The sequence below is a fragment of the Hemiscyllium ocellatum genome, chromosome 18, assembly GCF_020745735.1.
Source record: "Hemiscyllium ocellatum isolate sHemOce1 chromosome 18, sHemOce1.pat.X.cur, whole genome shotgun sequence".
Lineage (NCBI taxonomy): Eukaryota > Metazoa > Chordata > Chondrichthyes > Orectolobiformes > Hemiscylliidae > Hemiscyllium > Hemiscyllium ocellatum.
Genome location: NC_083418.1, coordinates 40,168,298 through 40,182,875, shown reverse-complemented (window position 1 = coordinate 40,182,875; position 14,578 = coordinate 40,168,298). Strand labels below are relative to the sequence as shown.

Sequence of the window (14,578 nt, the reverse complement as noted above, 5' to 3'; positions counted from 1 at the left end):
TCACTTGACATTCAAATGGATTACTGTTGTTGGGGGTTACCATTAGAAGACTAAATTAAACTGGTTTGGCTAGTAAATACTGTGGCTACATGAGGTAGTGAGCGAAAATTCAGAGGTGAGTAACATGGCTCCTGATTCTCCCCCAAAGCCAAAGACACAAATCAACAGTGATTGAATTCTCTCCACTCGGATCGGTGTGGTTACAACTTGACAGTATCAAGGACATAGTAGATTTGATTTGCATCCTATCTGACAACTTTCAGTTCCCTATCACTGTCCGCAGCAGCAGTGTGTGCTTATATATACAAAGTACATAGTGACAATTTGACAAAGCAGCTTCAATCGACTTCCAAATCCAGACGTTCAACCACCTGAGGTGGCTAAAGGCAGCAAACGTGGACTATCTCTTGTTGCGTGCTGCCTTCCAAACCCCACAGCATCCTGATGTCAAACTATATTGCCACTGCTTAAACATGTTGCTCAGTCAAAATTCTGGAGCTCGATTCCAAACAGCAATATAGAATGACCTGCAGCAGTTCAACCACAACCACTTTTTGAGGGCAATTGTGGGTGAGCAACATATGCTGGCCAAGTCAGGAACAGTGATGAACAGTTACAATCTGCGATTTAAATCTAATGTTATTTGACCAGTACTGTTTTGAACGTGGTGTTTTTTTAAATTTGAAAGTGATTTTTTTTTTGTTCTCTGTGCAATCTGTATGACCTTTTTTGTGGATGTAAGGTATTTATTCTGTGAGGCTACTTTTCCTTTCTATAACTTTGTCAGCATGGATTTATCTATCAACGAAATCATATTTAAAAGACTGCTGAAATTATGTGGTACTAAAGAACTTGAGATGGGTGAATGGCAATTATTGTCATTTTAAATATGAGAGATTTGATTCTTCAGTTCCATTTGACTTTGAAATTTTTTTTCTAATCAGTCGGTTCAGAGATGTTATTCCACAGCTCTGGAGCAGGTGGGGCCTTAACCGAGACCTTCCAGTTCATTTGACTTTAATGGATCATTGTATAATTTAGAATGCTTTTTTAAAGTCCAATTTATATAGATATGATCCACTTGAAGGCTGATTCAAGGAATGGCATTGAAAATTGAAGTGTTGAATGTGAACATAAAGAAATATATGTACTTGCTTTATGAGGGGTTTTTATTGCAATGTGTTTTAATGGCAAATTGAATAGGGTAATTAAAATTTTGATATTATTCAACTCAATTGCTTTTGTGAAGCAATTAGGACCATCCTGAATCATGAAAAGTGCTATATAAATGCAGATTCCTTTTTTTTTCTAAATGCCAATTAAGGCACAACCAATATAAAATGTGTCTTTTTTTAGGCATGATGGGTTTTGAGGGTCATGGCTCTCGATACGTACCTTCCACTGGAATGACAGCCAAAGAGCTGTGTGAAAATGATGATCTAGCAACAAGCTTAGTCCTTGATCCTTACCTGGGTTTCCAGACACACAAAATGAACACCAGGTATGTCAGGCAAGTATCATCCACTCCAGTTTTCAAATCTAAATAGATTGCCAATGCATTAGCGGTAAATTGTAATCTATTTGTGGATGCGACACAAAATTATTTTTTTTTTTTCTCCCATTTTTCTCCTGTTGTAGGTTGCTCACCACCTCACATCCTCCTCCAACCAGGAGGGTGGGATGGTTTGGGCCGCGGACCTCTCGATGACCGCCATCAATAACGCTCCGTGTTTGGCAGGCAGGTGTGACTGAAATGGGGTGAGCCTGACGATGTCAGTTCCTCCTACCTCCCCCGAGATGGAACGCCTCGCTTCTGCGCGACGCTCTTGCAGCCTTGCCAAGAACCCACCAAACTGACCCGATTTGAGGTAGGGGGATTCAAGTAGCAGGCAGTCCTGGGACTCGAACCCATGACCTCCTAATTGGGAGGCAAGTGCTGTATAGGGCTGTATGACTTAAAATGTTCAGTATATAGGTTCAGTCCTCTTCCCAAATCCAAGTCATTTCCCCCTTCCTCTTTTTATTGTTTTAAAAGCCAAGCATTTTTACAAATTTAAACAATTGAAAGGTACCTGTTAAGTACCTGGCCCACCTTTTTTTTTTGGTTTTTTTTTTGTTCTGGTAAATGTTCTGAAAATGATGGGTAGCAAAATATTATGTCTATAATGTATAGTAAAACAGATTTGACTATTTTCTTCACAACATTTTTGGGAAAAAAAATTCGATGAAAATCAACATGATTGAAAAGGTGGAAACTGTTACCATTTGGGAGTAAAAGATGGTGAGATTTGCAAATTAATTTAATATTTTGTGCAAATTAATTTTTAAAAACTTGAAGAAAATATTCAAATTAAAATGTCTGATTTGCTCGAATTGGGACAAATTAACATGAAGTGTCCCACAACGACGAAGGTTCGCTGGTGATAATTTGCAAAAAGAATATCTGGGGGCATCAGATAAGTAAAACAAACGGTAAGTCAAAGCTGTTATTGCAGTGTATATCATCGTGACAGAAAGAAAGCATTGTGGTGTTTTCCTGTGTGGTGAGTTCTTCATTTTCAATGTGCTGACTGTCTTGCTGTTAGAATGTAAACAGCTGAATGAGAATCCTTGTTAATTCCTATATGTGGCTCTGCAACTCCTCTATTGAAATGGATGTAGAAAAAACAGCCTGTTCATTTGGGTGCTTGGTTCAATGTTCTCTGTCTCCATGCAATGCCAACCAGATCATTTTGCTTCACCGTTTTTTTTTCAATTAAAAAATATTTTGTGGAATTGAGCATGAAAAGTGGTTTTTATTTATTAGTTCTTTCACAAATTTAAAAGCATTTCAAATGAGACACTCTGAAGCCAGCACAAATGTGGCATTCCCTTATTATCAACAAATAATTCTAGGCTTGGGTGAAATCTGCAAAGGTTTAAGTGGCAGTCTTGAACAGGAAAAATCATTAGAATCCTTACAGTATGAAAGCAGGCCATTTGGTCCATTCGTCCAAGCCAATCCTCTGAAGAACGCAACACCTCCCCCCATCATATCCCTATATCCCTGCATTTCCCATGGCTCACCCACAGAGGTTGCACTTCGCTGGATACAATGGGCAATTTAGCATGATCAGTCCCACTAACCTGCACGCCTTTGAACTGGGGGAGGAAACCCAATGCAGTCACGGGAGAATGTGCAAACTCCACACAGACTGCTGCCCAAGGGTGGAATCGAAGCAGTATTGCTAACTACTGAGCCTCTGTACTGCCCAATGCGTAGCCTTTTAAAAGGAGGGGTAGTAGTTGTCTAAACGCAATGTTAGATTTATTGTAACATCTGTATTTGTGTATCTCACCAGTTATTATTAATAATATCTGCTGTGGTACAGTTAATGTTTTGTCAATGGCTTTCAGTGACTCTATAATTCTAATTAGACTAGGATGTGGGAGAGGATGAATTTTGCATGATACAAATTCTTTTGATCTGACAGTTGATGAGGAAACTGAGCTATCCAGAATATATGGTCCCAGTTTCCATTGAAGACCCATGTGGGGAAGAAAATTAGCCAATGTTGTTTCTCCTGATAAACTTAAAATCAGTTCGGCTCACAAGACATTGATAAATGTTGAGAATGGCTACTAAGGGAAAGTACTAAGGGCACTCTCTGATGATGTTACTCTCACCCACCATGAACTAATCCCATGAAGAAGAGCAAGAAATTAGACACTCACAAGTTCGTAATTAGTTAATTATCACCCAAGCTAAGTGGTTAAGTTTTTAAAGTCTTTCCAAAACTACAGTCAGGATCTAATTTTGTTACATAACTAGTTCCTTATGAGGGCATTGAAACAGGCAGGGTTGATGACCCTCCCTCAATTAGTAGCTTATGCTGTTTCTTAAATTTCAATTGATCATTTTGCATCCAGTCTTTCTTCTGACTTTTGCTCGATTTTTAGTTTGCAAAAACGTTTTTTTAAAATTAACGTCCAGGTGAGTTCGGAGGGTGTCAGGTCTTTTCAATCGGTGTTTGCATCCCAACCAATTAATTTGATTTATTGCAAGGGATTTTCAAAGGCACAGTTCTTGATGGACTATGCACTAGATGCTTAAGATCAGACACCTCTTTTGTCTCCTTTTGTACAGTTTGACATTTTGTAATACAAGGAGAATAGAAATTTAGTTAGATAAATTTATACTTACTTTCCTGAGTACTCTGTTCCAGTCTGGGTGCTACAATTCAGGAATTATCAATTGGCTTGGAGGGGTTATAATGTAGAATCTTCAGAATTTATTCCTTTAAGCCAGGTAAAATTATGATTGGTTGCGTGGTTTTGTATTTAATTGAATATGGAAAATTTAAATAGCAAGCTAATTGAGGTCACTGAGGGTCCTAGCAGACACTCTGTAATTTTTTGTAAATTGCAGGCCCTGCATGCATATTTGCTTAATAGGGCCTATTTATGCACAGCTTGTATGGCAACCCGAAGGTTGCGGCCACGTGGGTGAAGGAAGGCTATTGCATCAAACTTTTAAATGTAATTATCAAGTTTCGCTTGCCTTGTTATGAAGGTCAGAACAGATTTCATAAAATCTTTACCTCAAACTTTGTGTCAATTTTTTTAAGACCATTTAACTTCATCTCTTGGCCATTGTTTCAACTGAATTATAAAATAGCAATGAGTATAGCACAGAAGATGGTCATTTGATCTATGATGGCCCGCTTCAAGTTGACTTATTTTGGTTCATTCACTACCTTTTTCCAGGTAGCCCTTCAGATAATTATCCACACTTTTTTGAAATCCTCAATTGAATCTGCTTTCGTCACCACCGAAGCAATTCCCATCCTAACCACTTAATGTTTGAGAAGTGCTTCCCTTGTCGCTATTAAGAATCACTGATTTTAGGTATATTTTGCCAATGGAATTTTTTCACCCTATCTACTCTGTTCAGACCCTTGCTGAACTTGAGCATCTTTATCACCTGTCACTCTTGCTCTCTCTCGCACTTGCTTTCTATCTGGAGAATAACTCCACTGTATATTCATGTAACAGATATGTGCATATCTTCACATCCACCCAAACCGAATTGGTTATTGATACTTTAAGCCATTCTTTTGTAGATGTTCTTTTAAATGTGTTGCTTTTTGTACTCCGTGCCCCTACTTACAAAATCCAAGAGTCTATATGCTTTTTTTTTAAAACTGCTTTCCCAGCATGCGTTGCAGTCTTTGTGCTTTATGCACGTTACCTTGAGAATTGCTTCATTTTTTTCATATTGCCACCTTATTCTTTCTACCAAAATGAAACACTTTGCATTAAGTTAAATTGGCCTCATCTGTGTCAATTCCACCAGCCTGTCTATTTCCTTGTGTAGTTTAGTGCTATTCATTCCTCAGTCCACAATATTTCCAGATTTTGTCATCTAAATTTTGAAATGATGCCTTACACATTTGTTGGTCCTTGTGTATCAAAAGAAATAGTGGTCTTAGCATCAACACTCAGCAAACTCCACTGTGTGTTTTTTCCTCTGGACCATTTGCCACCACTATCTGGTTATGAAATTGACTCATTTATTCCATGGGTTTTAACTTTGAAGTGTCACATTTCTCATCAATTTCATTTTGGAAGTCCACATATACAGCATCAACTATATTTCCCCTCTCTATTAATTCAAAAAACTCACTCAAATCAATTAAATATTATTCAGCTTTTAAACAAATCCATGTTGTCTGTCTTCGATTAAACCACGTTTTTCCAGGTGAAGATTATCTTCCATAGAGTTTTTTTGACTCTTAATTTTTCTGTCATTTAAATTGAATGACCAGTAGTTTTTTGATCTGGGCAATAGTTTTTAACAAAAGTATAAAATTTACAATTCTTTATTCCTCTGGCACTCCACCCTTCTAAGGAAAATTTTAAAATATGGTCAGTACCTTCATAATTTCCTTCTGTCCTTATCCTCAAATCAATGTTTTCATTTTGGTCTATCTTTAAATAAATTTTTAAGATTGTAGGCAGTAGAAACTGGGAGAGCAATTTTGAGTATATAGTATCAACTTGTTCAGAGATGTCATTACTCATCTCTGGAGTAGGTGGGACTTGAACCTGAGCCACTGGCTCAGAGGTCGGGATGCTATCACTGGACCCAAGATCCTTCCACAGCACATTTGTATCAGTTGACCTTAATGTCTTTAAAGAGGTTTTCAATAAGTACATGAACACTGTGTACAACACTTATATTGTGCATAGAGTTTATTGTGCAACTTTTTTGTTTTTAAGATTTCGACCCATAAAAGGAAGACAGGAAGACCTCAAAGAAGTAATAGAAGATTTCAAGAAGAAGGAGAATCTGGAAAAAGCCTTCAAAGCATTAACTACTGGAGAATGGGCGCGACACTATTTCCTCAACAAAAACAAAAGTCAAGAAAAGTTATTTAAGGAGCATGTACGTGGTACTTACCTTAGTTATTTTTCTGTGACACATTTTCCAGGAGAGCTCATGATACATTTAAGTGTCTAAATGATTCGAACCAAGTGCACCAACCCTCTAATGCATTATTTTGATCAAATTTAACAGAAACATCTGAAGTATGAAAGCCTTCCAATCCTTTCAAGTTTTTCTGCATTACATCTTGAGTATAGACTATCTGTTCACTTTCACAAGAACAGTTTTGGCAGTCTGACTGTGTGTAAAATATTTGTGTGCTTTCTACGATTGTATAGCCTGCTGTTCTGCATTTTCCATCCAACCCAATATACTCTAGTTCCTTTTGGTAGGTGGTGCCTATAATTCTATATTTTAGAATAGGATTATGTTAAATATGAGAGTATGTTGAGAAAGTGTTTAAGGCATACAGGAACTTTTATGTTTATAAATTAAGGTGTCAAGTTCAAAAGCAAACTCTGGTAGACCATTGTGAAACACGGATTTGTCAGTATTGTCTCCAGTTAGGGCATGCTACTTTACCAATGTGAAAATGAGGGCATTGTTTGAAAAACAATATCATAGTTCTGGAGATCAGATATTTCAGTTATATGTATAGATTAGTCAGCCACCCTTGGAAAAGAGACAGCTGAGAGGAGATTTGTTAAGATATTAAAATTAATGACTGGTCTTGACAGAAACCCTTCCCATTAGTCGAAGAATTGCAAGTTTAGGATCTGTATGTAGTGGTGGTAGATTCACTTGTGGCTTTCAACAGGGAACAGGTTAATAACTGGAGATGAATAAAACTGCTGGTCATTGGGGAAATAAGGCAGGAGTGGAATCACCTAAGAGTTGGCTTTGATGTGATAGATGGGATGACTTCCTTCTGTGCTCTCATTGTGATTCAATTGAAAAAGAAAATATTTGTGCAAACTCAGCTGATTGAAAGCTTTGTTTTGAGTTGGGCTGCATTGACAGACTGCCATGAACATTCTTTTGTCTGTGCAGTAGTCAAACTTTGAGGAATGAATTGCCTATATGTGGGATCTTTCCACAGCAACACTTGTAGATGCAAATAATCTTGTTTGTCAGTAAATTAATTTTATAATGTCTTCGAGCTCTGCACTTGATTTTCCACGACTGCATTAAAGAGGGTACAGTCTTAAATTCAGTCTTAAAATTGTGCGCTTATACCCTTAGAAAATAGTTTTACAACTCCAGTGGAATCTGTCTTGTCCCTTGGCTGAGAAGGAATTGTTGTGTTTCCCCATCATGGCTTTCTGCAATTTTAACTATTTACAGTTAATTTTGAGAGTAACAGTGGCACAATGTAAATGTTGCTGGACTAGTAATCCTGAGTCCTAGGCTATTGCACTGGGGACAGATCTTCAAATCTCACTATGACAAATCATAAATTAAATTTCTATGAATAGTTCTGGAATATGAGCTAACCTCAACAATGACCAGGCCAACTATCATGTATTTTGCAACTCTGGTCCACTCCTTTGGGCAAAAAAGTTTGCCTCTGGCGCACATGTGACTTCAGACCCACAGTCATGTGGTTGACCATACTGCCCAAAGAAACTATTTGGTTCAAGAGTAACGAGTCTTCGATAATAAATGTTGGCTAAGCCATAGATTCCCAAAGGCAATTGAACATTTCGGGTGACAGAATGCGAGGGATCAATACTTTTTAAATCCCCTCTGTGCTTTTAATTTATTGGACCACCTATTACATTGTTTGACCATAAGCATTGTATGAGCGTGATGTGCTAAAAGACTCCTAATTGGTTAATTACGCTATGTATTTAAACATTGTCAACCACACTTGGGTAGGTTCTTAACATTAAAAATAAGTACAAAGTGGGAATAGTTACCCATACTTGTTCACTCATGTACAACATGACACACCAGATCTTAAGATTTTAGACCAGTATTTTTTTTGATGCAGCTGGAGAAAATAATGTTGTCAATTCCCCTGTGGAGAAATAAAAGTTATTGGACCACCTTAAAAGCCATCATGTTCATTGCAGTGTTAGAATGGTTCAGTAATCTGTCAAACAAACATTTGAATGTGTTTACAGGAAATTGAGTTAATACAATTTTATTCATCCAGCTCAACTGTTTAAGATTACAATATATGTGTTAAAATATACCTACAAAGTGTTTTATTATATTTTGGGCAGGTTTTCATTTATCTGAGAATGTTTGCAGCGGAAAGTGGATTTGAACTTTTGCCTTGTAATCGTTATTCATCGGAGAAAAATGGAGCCAAGATAGTTGCAACCAGGGAATGGTAAGAATTGGACCAATTGTAGGTAATAGATTTGTGGTGATTCTGTTTTGATAGTCAAATGACATACCAAATCTATGTTCATGAAAAAACGTAGAGGGTAATAAGAATCTACAACTCTGTTTGTAAAACTGATAGAGGTGGAAACCCTCAACAGTTAAGTGTTTTTTTGCTTGTCATGCTAAGATGTACAAGACTATGGGTCAAATGATTGGAAAATGGAATCCGATCAGTTCATTGGATTTTAGCTCAGACTCAATGGGCTTAAGAGGTCTATAGCACAGGAAAAGGCCTATGATTATATAAAGGCAGATGTTAGGAGCAATGGACTCTATATAATAGCATTTTTTTGGGGGAATAGGTAGTGGAAAAAATGTTTCAATTCATAAGAACTAAATTGTACTCTGCAGAGTGGAAGCATTAGTTTTCATAGTATCTAGAGTGTGTGTGTGTGTACGCTTTCTGCTTTAACAGAACACGCTAATTTCTTTCACAACAGTTTGATAACCACAAAACAAGTAAGACTAAAATGGAATGGAAGCATTCAACAGGTGAGGTAGTTAACAGTCTACCTTGATGTTTTGTTGGAACTGAAAATTGGATCAGATGAATAGCTTTTAAGCTTCAAGCCAGGAGGAAGGGATTGATGTGGGAGGAATGGTGCAGGTAAAGAGAAGTGAAGACTTGTGTAATAATTTGGATGACAGAAGTTAACTAAATATAAAATGTACTTTAGTGCAAGGGAAAAGGAAGTGATTGAGAGACAAATAAAAATCATTTGTGGCAGAGTGTAAGAGGAAGAAGCAAGTGTGGGAAATCTACTGGAATAAGCTCCCATTGAACAAATGTCACTGAAGCAGGGTTGTGAGTGCTGAAGATCTCTGTTTGTAAATTTATTTTTCATTAATATGGGAAATCAGTTAAATAAAAGTTGAAACTTAATATAAGCTCAAATATACAACTGCAGCTAGTTTTTATATAATGTTAGCAAGACTTTTAACAGGAGTATAGTCAAAGACTGAGATGTTAGGATAAGTTTGAGAGGTGGATTTTAGGGAGTCTCCTGAAGGAGAAAAAGGTGTTGGATGGTTTTAGGAATTTGGAAGGCAGCGCATGTTCTAAATATTGATAGTTAAAGGTGGATTGTAGGTTGTAAGGACAGCGATCAAGTGTATTTTTTTATTTCCAGGTGAGGAGGAGATTGATTTTTGGGAATGAAAGGGATAATACTGAAGGACTTCAGTAATTTGCAGTGCCAGCATGAGCACCTGGAAGGACAGTGGGTTATTAATATTTTTAGTTTGATTTCAGAAGTCTATGCAGCAGTAAGAAAAATACCTATGTCCAGCAACAGCTTTATGGAGGTAGCAAGAGCGAGTTGATGTGCTGATCAAGTCTGCAGCTTCTGGCAACTTGAAAGATGTGCTGATTCAAGACTTGAATGGGTGGGATGCCAAAGATGTTTGGGAGGCACACACGATGGAGGGGAACCAGCAGAGATAATTGAACAAATGGTCTCAACCAATTAACTCCTCACAGTTGTTGATGAAGGGTCAGGTCAAATATTTAATGAGTCAGTGGAGACGTTGAGTCTGGAGACTTGTGTATGTATGATCTATTTCTTAGCTAGAAGTTAGAAAAACCTCTGGCTTTTTAATCATTCATAATAATTGAAAGGGAGATTAACCTTTTTCAGTCATGATGGTAACTAACATCATGACTCATATGAGATCCCTATGTCCTATATGATATTTAGATTTGTATCCTTCAGTTACTGGCTATTTTCTTTTGGATATAATTAGACTTTATTTTCCATGTGAAGTGATTCCAGTTTGTTAAATTTGTGAAATCTAAGTGCAAACCCAAAAATACTTGATTACAGGACACGATTAAGTGAAATACCTTTTTTTTTCAGGAGAGATATTACCTGGTATTTGGATACTAAACTTGGGCAAAATACCAGAACTTGCCTTTCATATTTATGCCACTCTGAATTGCTTGATCAAATGTAGAGACAAAATCCAATATTTTTTCTTTTGTTAGGCTTTGACATCAAGAGAAAATAAAACTAGATGAGTTAGTTATTTTGCAGTGAATAAAAGTTTTGCAACTTATTGATAAATTCCCTAGAAAAGGTTACTGACGTGAATGATATTGTTATTACATACTTTGCAGGCTAAAAGGTCATAATTTTGTATGATATTTGACTCATGTAGGAAGAAGAATGACAAGATTGAGTTGTTGGTTGGCTGCATTGCAGAGCTGTCAGAGATGGAAGAAAACCTGCTTCTTCGACATGGAGAAAATGATTTTAGTGTTATGTTTTCTACAAGGAAGAACTGTGCACAGCTTTGGCTTGGACCTGCTGCGTTTATTAACCACGGTATGAAGCTTTTCATCAGAGCTAATTACACTGAATATTGTGGTAGGAATAGTTACCATATTGCTATAATTCAAATGCAATTCCTTCCTGATAATTCAGTCATTTAGTTTTCTTGAAAGAAATTAGCTTTAAATTAAGGACAGTTTAAAAGCTAAACACAGCAAAGTAAGTTCACATAATTGAAGCTATGGAGTTGCACAGCACAAATTTCAGTCATTTTGGAAAATACAACCATGGTTTGCTTTCTCCTGATTCTATATCATTTGTATTTATGTAGTATCTTTTAATATAAATGTTTCATAGAGCTTTGTTGAGGAGATTATCAAATAAAATGTGATACTGAGCTACATAAAGACATTGGGATGGTTAAATATGTAAGTTTTCAGGATCACCTTAATGGAATGAGATGTTTAGGGAGGGAATTCTAGACGTTTAAGGGCCTAGGCAATCATTGTGTAATGAAGAAATTTGGGAATTGATAAGTGATGAGAATTGGAAGAATGCTTTGATTGTAAAACTAGGGAATATTGGAGAAGGGGAGGGATCAGGTCTTGAATGAATATGAAAACAAGTGAGAATGAGTCAGTTTATAAACCTCCTATTACAGTATTAGGAACCAGTATAGGTGAAAGGGACATGATGTAAATCTGGCAACAGAGCTTTGGATGAGACCATATTCAGAGGGTGCAAGATGGCAGAACAGCCAGGATGAGCATTTAAATTGTTCGATCTAAAAGTACGAAGACACGGATGACTTTTTTTTAAACAGCAGATTACCTGTCTCTATTTCAGAGATAATTAATGTTACATAATGGGTAACTTTATTCTTCATGTAGATTGGGCAAATCAAATTAGTAACAGTATCTTAAAGGAGGAATTCCTGGAGTGTATACAAGATGGACCAGTACGTTGAAGAATCAACTGGAGAACAGGCCATCCTAGACTGAGAAAGGAATAATTATCTGTCTAGTTGTGCGAATCTCCTTGGGGATGGGTGACCATATATGATGGCATTTCTCTTATCAAGATGAAGGTTGAAGTAGTTGATTCTGAGACTAAGATCCAAATTTAAGTAGAGGAAACTACAATGGTATAAGGCACGAAATGTACATGATAGATTGGGGGACATTTCTAAAAACGATGACGGTGGAAAGGCAGCGGCAAACATTCACAGCACATTACTGAACTGTAACAATGTTCATTCCTGTCTTGTGCAAAAGTAAAACAAGGAAGGTGGCCAAACCATTGTTTACAAGGAAAATTAAGAGTTTTAACTTTAGATGCAAGGAAGAAGCAGACAAATCAGCCAGAAAAAAAATCTGAGATGTGTCAGCAGTTTAGAATTCAGCAAAGGAAGACGAAGGAATTTGTAGACAGGATTTAGAGTAGGAATAAATGGGTCTCTTTTTCTGAATGGTAGGCATTGCTTAATAAGGTACCACAGGGATTAGTGCTAGGACCTCAGTTATTCACTTTATATATTAATGATTTGGATGTGGGAACTACATTTGATATCCCAAAGTTTGTAGATAACTCAAAGCTGGGTAGAAGGATGAGCTGTGAGGTGGAAGCAGAAATGCTTGAGAGAAGTTTGGACAAGCTCAGTGAGTGGGCAAATGCATGGCAGATGTAGTGAAATATGGATAAATGTAAGGTATACACTTTGATAGGAAACAAATGCAAATCACTATCTGGCTACAATTTTGAGGGGGAGTGTAATTACACCTAGGTGTACTAGTTGCTGACGGTATGCATGCAGATGGAGCAGGCAGTGAAGAAGGCAAATGATGAGTTAACCTTCGTCATGAGAAGATTCAATTGCAGGAGTGGCGATGTCTTCCTGCAATTATTAAGGGCCTTGGTTATACTGCACACAACATTGCAGGTGCAGTTTTCGTTTCCTTATGAGGAGGGATGCTCTTGCCATAGAGGGAGTGCAGCAAAGGTTTACCAGATTGATTCCTGGATGTAGAAGAAAGTGAGGACTGCAGGTGCTGGAGATTAGAGTCGTGAGTGTAGTGCTGGAAAAGCATTGTAGATCAGGGAGCATCTGAGGAGCATCAACATTTCGGGCATAAGCCTTTCATCAGGAATTGTTCGTACGTAAAAGAATCCTCCTGATTGAAATTACCAGTCTTAGACTATTAGGACTTGTTCCACATGTCACCTGCTATTCCGGTAAAAAATTCATCTGTTCATAAGATTTGTTTCAGATTTTGACCATCAACATTTGTATAAGATTTTTGATTGCCAGAAGCAACAATCTTGTTTTTTAAACTGGTGGCATGAATTTTCTGAGGTCAAATCAACCAGGAAGGATTTCAACTTTTTGGTTCTGACAGTTAATCATTTGGATATCATTATTATTCTGCATACAGTAATGCCATCTCATCTTTACATTCACCTGAGCAGGCAGTTGGTGTTATTTTTCATGTGAAAGGCAACAGCACATCTGGTAGTACTGAAATGGTGTCCTCAATTATGTTTTTGAGCCGTCAGTTTTTAAGCCTCTGGTGAAAAGATTCCATCATTGTCACAACTGAGAATAGTTACCTGAAAAAATCATTTATCTGGGACAGGAAAGAAACATCGTCTGTTCTAGCCTCTTCCCTGAACAACTGTCATTGGTGTGTTAATCACAAATGGACACAGTCCAAGCTTATGCATTTATGACTGATTATTGGTATGCATCACTGGTGGACCTGATTCTGAGCCTATCTTTCTGCAGACATTTTCTGCCAGGGTTCACGAACTGATTTGAGTTTGCTGACTCGGTCTGATCTTAGTTTCTCCATTCCTGGCCTAAGTAGCTCAATCCCAAAATAGGAGATACAATTTTCTATTAAACATACAAATTAGGAACAGAATAGGGAATTTTGGCCCTTTTCCACCATTCAGTTGGATCATTGGTGATTTGATTGTGGTTTTAATTTTAACTTCCAATTTATGCCTGGTGAGTACCGACTCATATTTGTTAAGAGTCTATCCACGTCTGTTTTAAAAATATTTAATGCCCAATTTTGGTGGATTGAGTTGCAAAGACTCATGATCTTTTTAAGCAGGCTTTCTTAGTTCTAGCCTTTCTCTTGGAGCATCCATCAGCTTCCATACTATCAAGTCCTCTCAAGGTCTTTCAATACTCATTCAGATCACATTATTAATTCTATTGGATGTAGGTCCAGCTTGTTCAACTTTTATGTCAGGTAGCGACATCCCACCCTAATCCAAAAAGCAATAACATGAATCTTGTGATTTAAAACATTTAAACTTTAGAAACCTATCAAAAATGACTCCAGTAACAATCTTAAGAGATTTGTGTCCACAGTGGGAACACCATTCTGAGCACCTCCTAACCACATGACATACTCTCAGGTCAGGCATAACATAGCCTCTTGATAATGAGCAGTATTCAGAGGAAATTTAAAAAAGTTGACTGCATATTTTATTCTGCAGAGATTGTTGGTTTTTAAATTTTAGTTTTAAATCATGTTGA

The 14,578-nt window shown here is 37.2% G+C and overlaps 1 protein-coding gene across 4 annotated transcripts in view; it reads left to right on the top strand.

Annotated features, from left to right (window-relative positions):
• Positions 1-14,578, top strand: part of kmt5b (lysine methyltransferase 5B) — a 46,880-nt gene that overhangs the window by 16,636 nt on the left and 15,666 nt on the right. For 3 of the 4 annotated variants that reach the window (XM_060838898.1, XM_060838897.1, XM_060838901.1), the window contains 4 exons: positions 1,357-1,510; positions 6,262-6,427; positions 8,596-8,705; positions 10,919-11,085. In XM_060838898.1, the coding sequence (XP_060694881.1) occupies positions 1,357-1,510; positions 6,262-6,427; positions 8,596-8,705; positions 10,919-11,085 (597 nt within the window). The remainder of the gene's footprint in view (positions 1-1,356; positions 1,511-6,261; positions 6,428-8,595; positions 8,706-10,918; positions 11,086-14,578) is intronic. The other variant, XM_060838900.1, reaches the window with a different exon arrangement.